Consider the following 17,501-nt stretch of genomic DNA (forward strand, 5'->3'; position numbering starts at 1 on the left):
TCATCGTCTACAACTTTCATTCTCTTTAACTTTGCATTTACTAGTAGGCATCTTGTATTTATTTTATATTGAAATATTCTTGTTCTTGTATCTGGAATAACTTTAAAAGGCGACTCATAAATAAAACTAAAATCATCTTCACTTATATCATACCTTGATCTCTAATATATTTCAGAAGTAGGGGTTTGGTATTTATTTTCTTTTAATATCATATTTATGATCTTGGTTGACAATTTTGATATAAACATTTTTATTACCAAAAACTATAAAAATATCTAACTTTTTAAACAAATGTCGCCTCGAAACAACGAGCTTTAACTGTCTGTGGAATAGCAGAAACAATTGAACGCCAAAGAAGATAGTTTTTAAAGCTAACAGTGACAGATCATCTGTAAATCCAAGACAACCCAAATAAGTTGCCGTTTCTGCAAAGTTTGTAAATGTTAGGATAGGTAAAATATGATTCGAAAAACATTGACAAATGTAAGATATTTACATTAACAATTAGAACGTGACTCTTCTTTTCCAAACTGTCACACGCGATATTTGAGGATAATACAATAGAAAATGTAATCTCGGCTGGTATAAGAAAATCTTTGTATTGTATTATGCTGAACTGGGTTAGTAGACCTATTTGCGAGAGACATGCGAGACATAAATAGTATTAAAGAAAATCGTCACGTGCAAATAATACACGTGCAAATCATTTTTTTTTTAAACGTTTTTATGTTTTTATTAAGTATAACCATCTCATACACATATTACAAAACAAGTGTACAGTATGGATAAGTTACATTTTGATAACAAAAATACATACAATAACAACAAAGGGAAAAGAAAAGAAACATAGAAAAGCAATGCAGGTCTGTTCGTCTACATTACCCAAAATCTAATAGATTCCATTAAAAAAAAATCTATACATAGTAGTGTCCCTATAAGCAATACACTTTTCTGTTTGGTACACTTGTTTTAATTTACTGATAAACAAGTCAAAACAAGGAAGGATATTAATATATCTATACAGATATAAAGTTTTCTTTGCTACAATAAGGCAATGATTCAATAACACATCTTGCTTGTTTTTAATTCCGAATAAAATCTCTTCATCCTTTACTTGGATAATTTCTTTTTTAAATTTAGTATGCCACCATCTTAGAAATTCATTCCAAAAATCTCGAGCATGCGAACATTCTACCAACAGGTGTTCAATTTTTTCCTGTTCTTGTTTACAAAAAGAACACATCTCATCGTCTACAACTTTCATTTTCTTTAACTTTGCATTTACTAGTAGGCATCTTGTATTTATTTTATATTGAAATATTCTTGTTCTTGTATCTGGAATAACTTTAAAAGGCGACTCATAAATAAAACTAAAATCATCTTCACTTATATCATACCAGGGGCGGATCCAGCTTTCGCCAATAGGGGGGGGGGGGGCCGAAAAATATTTTCATCAACATTTTTCTCGATTGGCCGCTATAATCTGATTATTATTATTTTTTTTTTGGGGGGGGTTTCAGGGGGTAGTCCTAACTAGAGACTAAAGTTTTAAGTATATGTTAGTTTTTATTGTTATAAACAAGATAAGGTATCTCATGTGGTCTTAAAAACTCTTAATATATAATGCGAGCGCGAAGCGCGAGCTCAAATTCTTTGATATTTTATGTCCTTAGACCTGACGATTCTGAGGAGATTTTATAATCATGAAAAAGATAAGTATCCAACTAAACAATGCGAGCGCGAAGCGCGAGCCGAAATTTTATCATAGTAACGTGAAAAGGGACTCAATTAGGAGTGTTTTTAGTGATTAATGAAGAGGATACAAGTATCATCAATTAAATAATGAGAGTGCGAAGCGCGAGCTCAAAATTTTTGATATTCCGACCTGAAAACTGGACAGTCTAAGCGCGTTTGTATTTAAATACAGAAAAAGCTGTGTGTGTCAAACAATTAAATGCGAGCGCGAAGCACAAGCTCAATTTTTTGATATACTGACATGACAAAGGAGCATTTTGACAAATTTTGGTAAGAATTTCCAAAGACGATAGGTAACTCACAAATCAAACAATGCGAGCGCGCAGCGCGAGCTGAAAATTTTGATATAAACAATTTGTGTAAAACAAACAAAATAATTAAAGCTTGATGTGCGAGCTAAAATATTGTGTGCAAATTGATTTCAGATCTGGATATATAAGTGTCATTTAATCCTCTTGAATGGGATTCATTGGCACGGGCAATGCGAGCGCGAAGCGCGAGCGAAATTTTTTATATAAAGTTCTTTTTCCAATTCTTCCCCTCACCCTTTTCTTGTTTCCTTTCGGGGTCGGGCCGGCCGTTACGAGGTTGTAAATTACACATCCTGGGTATGATACCTCTTTCCTACTTTTCTTTAGTGTTTTTCCTATAGTACACTTTTTCTGCAGGTTGTCAAAAATAGGGGGGGGGGGCCGGGGCCGGCTCGGCCCCCTCCTGGATCCGCGCCTGCATACCTTGATCTCCAATATATTTCAGAAGTAGGGGTTTGGTATTTATTTTCTTTTATGATCTTGGTTGACAATTTTGATATAAACATTTTTTTATTACCAAAAACTATAAAAATATCTAACTTTTTCAACAAATGTCGCCTCTCGAAACAACGAGCTTTAACTGTCTGTGGAATAGCAGAAACAATTGAACGCCAAAGAAGATAGTTTTTAAAGCTAACAGTGACAGATCATCTGTAAATCCAAGACAACCCAAATAAGTTGCCGTTTCTGCAAACTTTGTAAATGTTAGGATAGGTAAAATATGATTCGAAAAACATTGACAAATGTAAGATATTTACATCAAAAATTAGAACGTGACTCTTCTTTTCCAAACTGTCACACGCAATATTTGAGGATAATACAATAGAAAATGTTATCTCGGCTGGTATAAGAAAATCTTTGTATTGTATTATGCTGAACTGGGATAGTAGACCTATTTGCGAGAGACGTGCGAGACATAAATAGTATTAAAGAAAATCGTCACGTGCAGATATTACACGTGCAAATAATTTTTTTTAAACGTTTTTATGTTTTTATTTAGTATAACCATCTCATACACATATTACAAAACAAGTGTACAGTATGGATAAGTTACATTTTGATAAAAAAAAATACATACAAAAACAACAAAGGGAAAAGAAAAGAAACATAGAAAAGCAATACAGGTCTGTTCGTCTACATCACCCAAAATCTAATAGATTCCATTAAAAAAAAATCTATACATTGACAAACGTACGATATTTACATTAAAAATTAGAACGTGACTCTTCTTTTCCAAACTGTCACACGCGATATTTGAGGATAATACAATAGAAAATGTAATCTCGACTGGTTTAAGCAAATCTTTGTATTGTATTATGCTAAACTGGGTTAGTAGACCTATTTGCGAGAGACATAACTAGTATTAAAGAAAATCGTCACGTGCAAATAATACACGTGCAAATCATGATAACTATGAATATGTGTCACACGCGATATTTCAGGATAATAAACGTAGAAATATCAATAATCTACCTTGTCTATACTGTGTTGGTAGGCCCCTGGGGCCCGTTTCATAAAGGACTTGCAACTGTTGAAACTTTGCCATAATGGCAACTACCATGGATACAGGGCTTAGCAGCCAATCATTATCAAGGTTTCCATGGTAGTTGCCATAATGACAAAGTTACAACAGTTGCAAGTCCTTTATGAAACAGTCCCCTGAAGGTCATATGCGAGACATGAATAGATATATAATAGAAAATCGTCACATGCAAATATCTGCATTACATACGCGAACAAAGAAGGATGGCTGTGACCTTTTTCAAACGTATAAAATGCATTATGTATGTGAATCTCGGCGCACTCTGAAAGCATCAGAGAAAGCTTGAGGTAGTGGATCGAGAATGTCATTCAACGCGATGATGAAACTTCTTTGGCTGGTGATGGTGGTCATGATAATGACCACGAGCAGCAATGGGGGCAAAGTCAGACCTAAACCCATTAACGATCGGTCGGACGAGAACGATTCGGACGACAGCAGATCTGACGAGAGTGACGAAACCCAGCCCGATCAAAATCTTCCACCCGGTCCTTCTTTTCCTTCTCCTAGTTGGTTCCTTTTCCTGAAATTATTTTTGAAAGATCTTCCGCCAACTGTAAGTATTATATGATAACTTGATTGATTTTAGCATTATCTCTTTCTTTGATCCTTTCTAAACGAAGATTGCTTCATTAAAATGTACTTGATTCAAAGAAAGATTTTTTCAAGCTTTTTCTTAAACATCAAAATGTTTTAGCAGCTCTTAATCTGCCAAAGAGGAAAGTGCTGAAATCATTTTCTTCTATAATTTATATTAAAAGCTTTTTGTAATTCATTTCATTTCATATTCCTTAATTTTCTCCATTTTCAACACCAAATTAAATGCCAAAACAATAAGTAAATACAACGTTCAGGAAATGACTCTTGGATGGAGAAGTTATTAAAATGAACATTGAGAGGCGTGCCAGATAATGGCGAGAGTGAGAAGTATCTTTCCTGATAAGTAGTGTAGTTCTTATACAGGACTGTAAATCAGATGACTTGGAGTAGAAGAGAACTGTGATGAGTTGAGAAGGAGCGACTACGGTGACGGACAGCCAAGCTGCTCAGAACGCCGAGACGCCTCATCGGACATCCACTCTCCGCCGACTCTTCTACTCTTCGTCGTTCACCTTCTCATTATTGTCAGGACTTCACCTACTCCTGTCATCTCTCTCTATACATTTTATATAGACACCGGCATATGAGCAGCTCTTTCAGGTTGCTCAAAAGAACATGGAACTTGGACTTGATGGTGGGATTCTTCAACTCGACGTCGACTATATCGGAACAAAGATGGCATTCATCAACAACATTGATTACTTGAGAGAGGCATTTGAACAAGATATATTCTTAGATATGGACATCAAGGCCAGCTATGCCAATTTACCGCTGCCGTTGGCTGGTACGTATAAATCTTAATAAAGAAACCTTTGTACACATAATGAGCAGAACAACATTGATTCACATTAACCTTTAAAAATTTCGTATTAAGTGGGTGCTCATTAAATAGAATAAAATTGATTTTCATCACATAATAGACCGTGCTATTCCGGTGTTCGAGCTGATGATGCCATACCCCATTATCATCTTATTTTGTTATATGAAACCATACACTCTTAAAAATGTTGGGCAACATATACTGTCCACAAAATAATTGGTTAAAACTTTATCAAATTCTGGGTAGTTTTAAACCAATGATGTGTGCTTTTGGCGAAAACTACACAGTATTGGTTGAAAACTACCAAGAGTTTGATAATTTTTTAACCAATTGTTGTGTGAACAGTATGTTGCCCAACATTTTAAGAGTGTAGACGGGTCCAAGTTTTGGCAAGGGGGGGGGGGGGCGTGCGGGTCGAGTGTTTTTGCCTGTTTTGCCTACAAAAATCATCACAAAAACATGATTATATATCACGTCGGAAAATCGAAGAGGCGCCCTGTGACGTTTTATCAAACAATACAATATTACTTGGATTAAGGAAGATGAAAGGACTTTTTATTAGAAAAAAGCATATATATAAAGAAAGTGCGATCGAAAGCGCGACCCAGTTTTCTTTCTTTTATAGCCTAGAAACGGAGTGATTGAATATAATTATCTGGTATCATGATGACGATCTATTTCGCGGTTGGAGAATGGCTGATATCACTGACCGCAAGGAAAGTCTGTAGTGATTCAGACCTGAGGTAAAGACTAAATAAGCTGGAAGGGGGTTACGAAATTATTTTGTTACTGCCCATATATCTGCAATTATAACTGTACAAAAATTTGGTTTAAAAATATGCAAATAAAAGTAACATTACTTGAAAGAAAGGAGACTATCGCATGTGCCGTTGCTGAAAAAGAAGTACCGATTAGATTTCACCGTCGCCGTTGTTGAAATCAATAGATGCCGATTAGTTTTCATCGTTGAAATTAATAGACCCCAATTAGCTTTAACGGGTGCTGGTATTAACATTCATTAGGCGCCAATTAGTTTTAGCCGGCGTCAGTGTTGAAATTAAGTAGCGCCGATAAGTATTCACCGGCACCGTTACTAAAACCAATAGACGCTGATTAGTTTTCTCTAGTGAAATCAATAGGCACCAATTAGCTTTAACCGGCGCCGGTATTGAAATCATTATGCGCCAATTAGTTTTAATCGGCGTTGGTGTTGAAATTGCGTAGCGCCGATATATTCGCCGGCCCCCAACGTTAGAATCAAGAGGCTTTTTTTTCACCAGCGAAGTTAATGCGACATTTTTTTTAATCACTTCGCTGACGCTTTCTATAACGCAGAGAATCCTTTATCAAAAGCCCTTCAAGCAGCCTTTGTCAAAAATCGGATAATCAAAACAGCAGTGTCGTCCTGGATTCTGGACAAACGACATAATTATTTGCATATTTTTTCTGGTCTGCATCTTAAGACGATGTGCTTTCCCGGTCCACGAACTGTCGACAGTGACCACTGATTTCATGGGCATATTCTATAGATTATGAACGTTGCAAAAAGCGTCGGCGAAGTGGATGCTAAAATACGCCATCGAAATCAATAGACGACGATTAGTTTTCACCGGCACAAGGGCGCAATAGGGCCAATTAATTTAAACCGGCGCGCCGGTTTCGTCGCCGGTGTTGGAATTGAGTAGCGCCGATATGTATTCAACGGCGCCGGTATAGAATCAAGACGCTTTGATTGGTTTTTATCGGCGGCGGTTGAGAGGCAAACAGCACCGATATTTCTTGAACTGGTGCCGACGTTAAGTGGCGCTAATTATTCTTGATCGACGCCGATTTAAAGTCAGGCAGCGCCGTTTTTTTTTCTTGATCGGCGCTGATTGATAACCAGTTGGCGCTGATTACTATTGATTGGCACCGGCTATGACACAGGAAGCCCTAAATATTCTTAACCAGCGACGGTTTAGAACCAGAAAAAAAAAGAACAAAGAAAACATATTAGGACGATTCAATCTTTATTTTTTTAGCAGTGTCGAAATAGCCCCCCCCCCCCTCCTGGATCTGCCAATGGAAATTGTTTTCCCTTTCTATGTAAAGAATTAATTTTCTTCATTTTTATGATTGAAACATGCATGGACTGTTCACATGGGGGCGTCACTTGGACATTTTGATGGAGAGTGAAGACCAAGATTTCGTTGCGATGGTGCCTACAGATATGTTTCACGCCCCTCCCTCCCGCGTGCATGACATTGAATTTCAAACAATACGTCTGTGGATCGGTATGCCTCTTATATATTTTTCTGTGAAACTTTCTACAATGAGGAGAGAAATTTCTTATTTGAGAGCGAGCCATGGATATCGGCATATCATGTAGGTAAACAAAAAACAGGAGTTATTTATTTTGTAAAAATTTCTTTGCAAATCAAAAAAATACATGACAAAATTTATATTGATACCTGGCTTCGTCAAAATTGTATACACTGTCATTAATTTTTACAAGCGAGCGAGCGAGCGATGCAAGAAAAGGGTATACATTTACAGTGTCGCAAGATCAAATACAGCAGGGACAATGGTAAAGTTCGACCATCTCGCTCATCTTTATATTATTTTTTACTTTCCAAAACTATACTTAAGCAAAGGCAGATCCAGGGGGCCCGAGGGCCCCTGGCCCCCCTATTGGCGGAGCAAGAAAAAAAGAAAAAGGGGGAAAAGATCAGATGGCAAGATCTTGTCATCTGATCATCTCTCCCACAGGATGTAGACATGACGAGATCCGAGATCTTGCCATCTGATAATCTCTCCTAACATGCCTAAACGATATAGATATGACGAGTCCAAGATCTTATCATCTGATCATCTTTCACACATGATGTAGACATGACGAGATCCAAGATCTTGTCATCTGATCCTCTCTCCCACAGGATGTAGACATGACGAGATCCAAGATCTTGTCATCTGATCATCTCTCACACGGGATTTATGCATGGCGAGATCTAAGATCTTGTCATCTGATTATCTCCCCCATGGGATGTATACATGACGAGATCCAAAGGCGCCGCTCAAAAAAAAAAAAAAAAAAAAGAAAGAAAAGGCGCCACTTGAAAAAATGAAAATAAAGGAAAGTAAAGAAAAGGCGCCAATTAAAAAAATTATACACTGATATAATATTAGCAACAGTAAAGGAAAGACTATCCCCCCAAAAAACACAATCATATCATCTCCCTTATCTTTTCTTTTAACTACCCTTTTCCCAACAACTTCGCCGGTTGAAAATAATCAGCAGTGCGCTGCTTGCATATAACTGGCGCCAATCAAGAATGATCAGCGCCACCTAAATCTGAATTGGCGCCGGACAAGAATAATCAGCGCCATTTGGTTATAAATCGGCGCCAGTCAAGAAAAATGGGCACTGCCAGAGTCTTAACCGTCGCCGATTAAAAATAATCAGCTCCACCTAAATCTAAATCGGCGCCGGGCAAGAATAATCGGCGCCATCTGGTTATAAATCGGCGCCGGTAAAGAAAATCGGCGCTGCCTGAGTTCTTAACCGGCGCCGATCAAGGATAATCAGCGCCATCTATATCTAAATCGGGGCTGGTCAAGAATAATCAGCGCCATCTGGTTATAAATCGGCGCTGCCTGAGTCTTAACCGGCGCCGATCAAGAATAATCAGCTCCACCTTAATCTAAATCGGCGCCGGACAAGAATAATCAGCACCACCTGGTTAAAAATCGGCGCCAGTCAAAAATAATCGGCGCCTCCTGGTTCTAAATCGGCGCCAGTCGATTATGAATTGTCCGCTGCCTGAATCTTACGTGACGTCGGTAAAAATAATCAGCACTTACTTGTTCTAAATCGGCGCCGGTCAAGACAAATCGGCACTGCCTTTGTCTTAACCGGCGCCACCTAAATCTAGATCGGCGCCGGTCAAGAATGATCAGCGGCACCTGGTTATACATTTTATTTTGAATGGTCATAACGAATAACAAAGCTAATCGCATGCCCTTACAGAGTGGACTGAGTGGGGCGGGGCAGTTGCCCACAGATGTCATGAAATCTTTAATTTGTTATTTAAAAAATCCCAGAATCATACAAAAGTGTAGAGCAAATCCTTTAATTCTGATCTTATTTTCCAATGCTTTAATAAGAAAAGGGTCAGTCACTTTTCCTTTTTACACATTCCACATTGTGCCACCTCTATGGCCTTTATTGTAAGACAGCTACTATCATGACTATAGTGTTTTATGAAGATGATTCGATATTTTAGTCCAAAACTTTGCTAAAACCCGTTGCTAATACCGGGAGTGTATAATTACGCAAACAGACGTATATTCGTTAGACCTTAAACCACTAAATATCATTATCAATGTATAAATACAGTTTGTCAATACCTTTGTTTTAACGTTTAAATGTTTACGCCACAAAATTTGATTTATTTTCATCTTTCATTAAGTTAAATATTATTCATCTGATCACTCAGGAAGAAGTTAAAAAAAATAACGATACTTGTAAAACTGGAGAACTATTTCCAAAGCTCTGTCTTGAAGGATCTCTTTCTGAATTCAGGTCATAAACATTATATCCAGTTTCATCAAAGTAATTAGATAAAAATTACTCATCATTACAAATTGCATTATATTTAGTGAAAAGCATCAATATATATATATATATAAATACCAAATCTGTATATAGGCCTGTACATCATGTACATGAAAATTGAATGATAATATATAAACCTGGATTGGTGACGTATTCCAAATGATTCATGATGTAGTATCATTGTATAAACAGAGGCGTCGATCCTGGGGGGGGGGGGGGGCAGGGGGGCGATCGCCCCACCAATGAAAATATTGATGGGGCAAACATATCCTTTTGCCCCCCCCCCCAATGATTCCGCATGTGCAAAAATAAAATAAGATGGTAATGTTACACAGAAATCAGCAAGCGAGATTGAGCTACACAACTCGTTCTTTATCTAAAATCATGCTCAAATCCGCTTTTCAGATTGGAATATAAAAATTTTAAGCTCGCGCTTCGCGCTCGCATCATTTCTGTAGCAAAACCCTATACTTTCCATGATTAAATAGGTGAATAGAATGTCCCGTTTTCAGTTCTTAACCTTAAAAGAACACCCGCTTCGATTTGCAATAATCTTTTGTTGGATATAATCCTGTTCTTTATTAAAAACTTCCATTAAACTGTCATTTTTTTTTCAGATCGAAATATCAAAATTTTAAGCTCGCGCTTCGCGCTCGCATCTATTGTTTTTTTAGATACCCATCTTAATCATTGGTACCAAAAATGCTTAGAATATCAAGCTTTCTGGTCAGAATATAAAGAAATTTCAGCTCGCCCTCGGCACTCGCATTATCTGTGTAGTGAGATATGTATCCTCCTCATGAGTTACTACAAACAGTCCTAAACAGGCACCTTTTTCCTGTTTTCAGGTCAGTATACTAAAAAATTTCAGCTCGCGCTCGCATCAATTTGTTGGTGAGATATGTGTCTCTATCTCATGAGTCTTATAAATAAATAAATATATATATATATATGCACATGTGTGTGTGCGTGTTTGTGTGTGAGTTTGTTTGTTTTGTGTGATCGAGCGCCTTTGGAAAGTTGATTCATGATTTTGCCCCCCCCCCCCCCATTCTGAAAAAAGGACCGACGCCCCTGTGTATATATATATATAGTAAAAAAAAATTGTATCTCAGTTAAAATAACAAAAGTATTGGCCTCATCGCAATAAAAGGGTTAGTACACGAGATTTTGAAATCGCACATAACATGCATAATTTGTGTTACTTTTTGCTTGTTTCTTTCTTTAATAAGTTTTTCAATCTCTCTCTATATATATTTTAGAAAGATTATATGTTTGAATTGATGTATATTTTCTGTTATAATGAGATATGTTTAAGTGGACTTCAGGGAATGGTCGTACGCAGCAAGGGGGAGGGGGGCAAATTCCCGATCAGCTGAGTTGTGAAAACACTTTTTTTCCTTAACATTTCATGAAAACTATGAAAAATGTGCAAATGTGAGATGTGCACCAAATACTTTTATTACACTTGTAAAAAAAATAATCACCCCATTGAGCAGCTCGGTCCGTTTACTCTATCGTTTCTATTTTACTTTTTTAAATAAGTTCGAGGCTTGCTCCCCCCCCCCCGGAAATATTATCTGCGTGTGGTCGTGCAAAATGGCATGACTGGAAATCATACATTTTGAAAAGAGCATTTGACAGGGTCAGACTTTACCCCTTTTTCAACATTTTCTTTTATGGCGACGGTTAAGTGCAAAAATATGTGCGCCGCTCGGCAGTGCGCCCCCCCCCCCCCCCTTTCGCCAAAAGCTGGATCCGCCTATGCTTGGGTCTGGCCGTGCCGGGAATTGAACCCCGGACTTTCATTGTTTTGTCTGGCGCATTAATATTACTCGGCCACGGCACCTCTCCAATTAAGGGAACGAGTGTTGGTTGAAGTGTAAATTATAAAATCAAGCAATAAAGATCAAATCTAAAACCATACATTTCTATCATATTTTTGCTCCACAGATCTTTTTGATTTGGTCACCTCACTTTTCAATCAACAAAACGAGCAACAAACTCCTTTTTTTGTATATTCTCGACAAGGTCCATTTGTCAATATTTGTCAAATGCACTGATACGATGAGAAAATGATTCTGTTCATCTTTACTTAATTTTATTGAAACGGAGAACAGTTTCAAATCAGATCCGGGATGATTCTTCAGGTTGTCTGAACTGGCGGGGAATCTACAGTGCGTTGGCGCCAAGTGGTAACTTTGATTTCCCGCCAGTTCCGCTCCCTCACTTAACATCGACTATACAGTACTCATTTGACAGCTTAATTCAGATTTGTGTACAACGGTCAGAGCATAAAACCGCCTCCACCGCACGTAGGGCAAAATCATTCCCTTGTCATGTCTAGAATATCCATATCCTGTTAAATTAACATTTCAACTCTTTTTCGATACAGGTACTATTCGAAACAATGGATCGGCTCATAAAGAAATCAAAGACTTTGTCATGCTCACCATCAAGAACCCTGACTTCATGAAGGAAATTGTAGCTCCACGGATCGACGAGGCGATTCTAGTCTTGATAGATAAGTTGAAGGAAAGCACTGGCGATGTTACGGTCATCGAATCGCTGCTAGGTTACAGCCAAGACATCTTTCAACGCATGGCCTTTGATGAACCTGGCAGTTATGATTTCTCACCAGGGTCTTTTGGATCCAACCTCAATGCTATAACGTACCAATTGTTTGGACCAATCTTATTTACTCCCAGACCAGGCGATACATCCGAGGTGAGGATTTCTTCTTTTCAGTTTGTGACCAATCGACAGTATGGGTGTGCGGCCCCTAAGACCCACCTTTGACGCCTTGCCAGTCGTTCATAAGCATATCATTTCACGCTTTTGATTGGACAACGCGTTCTCCCCGGGTCCTTTATTTCCAAAACACCCCATTGTTAGAGAGCGGTCAGTTATTAAAGGTCAAGTCCACCCCAGAAAAATGTTGATTTGAATCAATAGAGAAAAATCAAACTAGCACAACACCGAACATTTCATCGAAATCGGATGTAAAGAAAGTTATGACAGTTAGAAGTTTCGATTATTTTTCACAAAATGTTACTTACTCATTATTTCTTTTGTGTTTTATTGTTTGAATTAAACAATATTTCAGTTTTACAGATTTGACAATAATGACCAACTTGACTGAACCACAATATGTTAAACAATGTTAAACAATATTAGTTCCACATCAGATCATTGAGGAATAAAACTTTATTTCCCGAGGAGAAAATTAAAATATTTCGTGTAATAAAATATAAAAGAAATAGTAAGATAGTTATGTCATCGCTCCCCTCATTGACCAGGATGTGCATATAACTGTTTTCTGTAATTAAGATAAACTTGAAAATGTCATAACTTGTTTATTTTACATCCGATTATGATAAAAAAAAATCAAGTGTTTTGCTTGTTGGATTTTTCTCTTTTTATTCAAATCAACTTTTTGTTCGGGTGGACTTGTCCTTTAACTGCTCATAAGCCACTTATTTCATACGGTTTTATAATTTTTGGCCACACATCTATAGGCCTACTGTTTCCTAATCCCAGTGCCTCCCCTCCTACGAGGTGGTCGTATTCTCAATTCGTCTAACGTCACCATGGTTAAACCCATTTGGTTTGCTATCAATTACAATGATTAGGCCTAGTAGGTCTGATTGCCGTTTGATGCGTCCAACCATTGTAGGTCCAATTAGGTCTAATACTCACTTGATTTGTCATTTATTCTAATGCCAATATAGTCTTATTTCAATTTAGTGTACTTATTACTTTGTACTTGTAGACCAATCCTCGTTTTACTTATAACTTTCCCTCGCTCCTTTTTAAAGGGGGAGTGAACTGTGTGGTCTCTCATTGACTGTGTGTTATATATGTATAGTCTTAAAATATACGTTTTCAGATATCTACTAATACTACAGAGAATAAATTGACCCATATTGTATTTGTATAGAGAAACTAAAACGTTTTGAGAGGAAAAGTAATTGTTTTGCTACTTGGTAACATAATTATTGCGGTATAAATGTATTGAGTAGTTAATTAGCATGTTATAATTCAAGTGGGTCTATACTAGTATACTACATTAGCATTATGGGTCAGGCCAGGTATGAGTAGTTGAGGACTCGAGATGGCACTATTGGTGCGTATCTGCTTTAAGATCGAAAATGGTATCAGTGCAATAAAATTTTACAATTTGCTATCTGATGCATAATATAGTACCAAAAATAAACTTAAAGCTAAAATGATGAAATGAGGTTTATCTTGTTTGGCTCCAGATGTTTTAAAAGTCACTTTTTTATTTTTACCATTCTGTTAATTTCAGCTGAGAGGCGTGGCATCATACATTCAAGATCGTACATCAGCGGCTGCAAGCAACACAGATTCTCTTGCAGGACGGCTAAAAGATTACCTAGCTAACCTTGACTCCCCTATTGCACAGCCAGAGGACGCTTGGCGGTTTATGTTAGACATATTTTTGGCAGGCAGGACCATCGTTGCTGAAGGACTCGCTTATATTATTTACCGCCTTGCTGAAGATCAGGACCTTCAGAACAGGGTAATTTTTTTTTCGATACGTTTTTATAGGCCTGATCCCATTTGACCATGGAGGTAGCATGATTTGACTAAAAATTTAGATGATGGTTCAGCGGTAGAACGCCCGCCTCAGAACGGGAGGTCGCGGGTTCGATATATTTTTTAAACAGAAAAAAAGTTTTATTAATGATCCGTCAACACCGCTAAATGCTAAAATAGTAAATACAAGCAAAGAAATACAAACGTTTTGTCTAACTTCTTTCTATTATTATTTTTCCCACTTTTTCCCCCTCTCTGTTTTTATATATTTATCCCTCAGATTCGTCAGGAAATCAATGAACTTGATTCTGACGTCACTTACGAAGATCGCTTGAAGATTCCACGCACGATGTCTTTCCTCTACGAGATTCTCCGCGCCCACACATTGATTCCATTTGGACTGACACATGTGGCGACCGCTGATGGGAAAATAGGTGGCTTCGATATAAAGAAGAACACCAGGATCATTCCAAACCTGTATGCCATACATAACAACCCGGACGATTGGAAAAACCCTGACGTCTTCAATGCCACGAGGTTTCTGCGATGGAATGGCGAAGAACTGACGTTTGACCCGATATCTGTCAATGCCAGTAGAGTGACAGCATTTTCTGCGGGTGAGTCTTTTTCTAAAGAGACAGGTAATCCACAGTTATACTTGCGTGGAAACAAAATAATCCACAGTAACTGAAAATGTGTATTGCATTATTTATGTGTAACTCGTATATCACATTCTGTCTCAAGTGCTTTACCTGGCTTTTAGTCAATACGATCTCTGCAACAGGGATCACTCTGACAACATTGATAAATTGGGCTGATCCCAAATATTTTTATTATTGTTTTATCAAAGGATGAAGCCGAATTTTCAATGACAACCATACAGCTTTACCCAAACCAGATTTCTAATAATTTGTGTTTAATTTCACTCCTATTTCACTCTCTCTTGTCCAACCCTTTGATATCCATGCAGGGAGAAGATCCTGTCCAGGAGAGCTGATCCCCCGGATGACTTTCCTCAAAACTACCCTAAGCCTGCTCCGACATTTCCGAATTACTCTGTCGTCGGAAATAAAATTCGATATCGAAGAAAATTTCAGTGCGTTCTTCTTGAAGTCACGGGAATATCAAGCTGTCTTTGAGCCCCTTTTGTGATGGACCCATATCCTAACAAGATGAGAAGGAAGTCGGCCCTTAATGTAATGGAAAGTTCTATGTAGTCATACCTATGTTACACAGATTATAGTCTAGTTGCGTTGTCAAGATTTAACCATGATTTTTCTGAATGGCTTTTGACAAATTATATTCACTTATATGCCTGGGAGTTGTTTTTTAATGAAGGCTTTCAGCATTTCGTAAAGATTTTTTCCAGGAAAATTTTGGCCATTAAAGGAAGTTTCTGAGGAGAATGACAAGCAAGTAAAAATAATAAAGAATGATGAACTAGAAAACTGTAGCACACATGTTTTTGTTGCCATATATATGTGGAATTGTTAAGACAGTGTGTACAATGAATTTCACTGATATTGCGATTTTCCTATATAGAAAATTATAAGACGTGCAAACGATATGATCACATTTTTAACCAAATTAAAAGTTAAAAGATATACATGCTTGCTATTTTGTTATCAGTTTCTAATGCGTAATTATAAATCCATCTTAGGTCTTTAAAATTAAAATCGATACATTGAAATAGTATCTTACAGTGTGGCCTTGTTGAACAAAAAGATGTTCTATATTCCCATTTATATATGCATTTTATCTTCAGAAATTTTGTAAATGAACTCCTGGGCCCCATTTCATAAAAGTTACAGTCACGTCCATAAAATCATCAATTTTAATTGGCTATTCGAGGATGTTACCATGGTAGTGAACTGGTAGTGCATAGGGGCCCTGAAGTGAAAAATACCTAACCCAAATTAAAGGCGGGTTTGGGGGAGTTTGCCTCTCCCCTTTTCTTATTGGCAGTGAAAATAAAAACGAGAGAAAGAATTTAAAAAACAGAAGAAAGTGAAGAAAAAGAAGAAGAAGAAGGAAGGGGGGGGATAGGATTTTAAAAAAGACTATAAAGAAGGGGGCAAATGATACTGCCATTTATAACACTTCAATTGAGTATTGTAATGAATAATGTTCCGGTTGAAATTTACTATTGTTATGAGTGTAATTGTGTTTTTTGTAAATGAAATAAAAGAAAATTTTCATGTTCACGAAAGAATTGATTCATATACCCTTACATTTAATATACTGAGGAATTACCTCAATCATTAAGATCTATTCATCAACATTTTATCAATATAGCAATGGCGGTGGATCCAGGAGGCCGAGGCGGCCGTCCCAAATAAGTTGCCGTTTCTGTAAACTTTGTGAATTTTAGGATAGGGAAAATATAATCTGTAAGAAAAATGACAAACATATGATATTTGCATTGAAAATTAAGAACGTGACTCTTCTTTTACAAACTGTCACACGCGACATTTGAGGATAATACAGGTACTGTAATCTCGGCTGGTTTAAGGACAACAATTTCTTGTAGTATGCTGAACTGGGTTGGTAGACCTATAGGCAAGATACATGCGAGACATCCATGACTATGACCTCTAAAAAAATATTAAATCACGATAAAACGTGACTTTTTTTTTACTAATGGAAAGTTCTATGTAGTTATACCTATGTTACACATTTTATAGTCTAGTTACGTTGTCAAGATCTAACCATGATTTTTCTAAATGAATTTCGATTATATGCCTGGGATTTGTTTCTTTTTAAATGAAGGCTTTCAGCATTCCTTAAAGATTCTCTTTTATGGAGATTTTGGCCATTATAGGAGTTTCTGAGGAGAATGACATAATAAAAAATGATAAACTAGAAAACTACAACACGCAGGTTTTGTTAATAAAGTCTATGAAATTGTTCGAACAGTTGTGTTCAATGTAGTTCATATTACGATATACATGTATAGACAATTCCAAGACGTAAAAACGGTATAATCAAATTTCTAATTAAGAATTAAAAAAAAGGCTTGCTATTTTGTTATCAGTTTTCAATATGTGATTGTAAATCCATTTCAGCCTTCAAAGTAAAATAGATACATTGAAATAATGTCTTACAGTGTGGTTTTATTTCTATCCTTTGTTGAATAAAAAAAGGTTCTATATTTGGAAAATGAATTCCCATGCAGGGCCCCCATTGCATAAAAGTTATAACTTCCATGAAATCGTTGATTCTGATTGGCTGTCCGAGGCTGTTGTCAAGGTAGTGAACTCATGCAATGGGGCCCTGAAAGAAGAAAATTGACCGAACCCAGATTTAGGGCCGATGGGGGGG

At 37.1% G+C, this 17,501-nt stretch overlaps 1 protein-coding gene across 1 annotated transcript; it reads left to right on the forward strand.

The window, feature by feature from the left end:
* The first annotated feature begins 3,507 nt into the window (after positions 1–3,507).
* Positions 3,508–17,270, forward strand: LOC129265061 (cytochrome P450 2A5-like). The gene is made up of 6 exons (XM_064099292.1): positions 3,508–4,162; positions 4,780–4,990; positions 12,016–12,347; positions 13,930–14,163; positions 14,461–14,797; positions 15,151–17,270. Exons 1-6 carry the CDS (start codon positions 3,911–3,913, stop codon positions 15,330–15,332), a joined length of 1,548 nt encoding a protein of 515 aa, XP_063955362.1. The 5' UTR covers positions 3,508–3,910; the 3' UTR covers positions 15,333–17,270.
* Positions 17,271–17,501: the final 231 nt, after the last annotated feature.

Source organism: Lytechinus pictus, chromosome 1 (genome assembly GCF_037042905.1).
Source record: "Lytechinus pictus isolate F3 Inbred chromosome 1, Lp3.0, whole genome shotgun sequence".
Classification (NCBI taxonomy): Eukaryota; Metazoa; Echinodermata; class Echinoidea; order Temnopleuroida; family Toxopneustidae; genus Lytechinus; species Lytechinus pictus.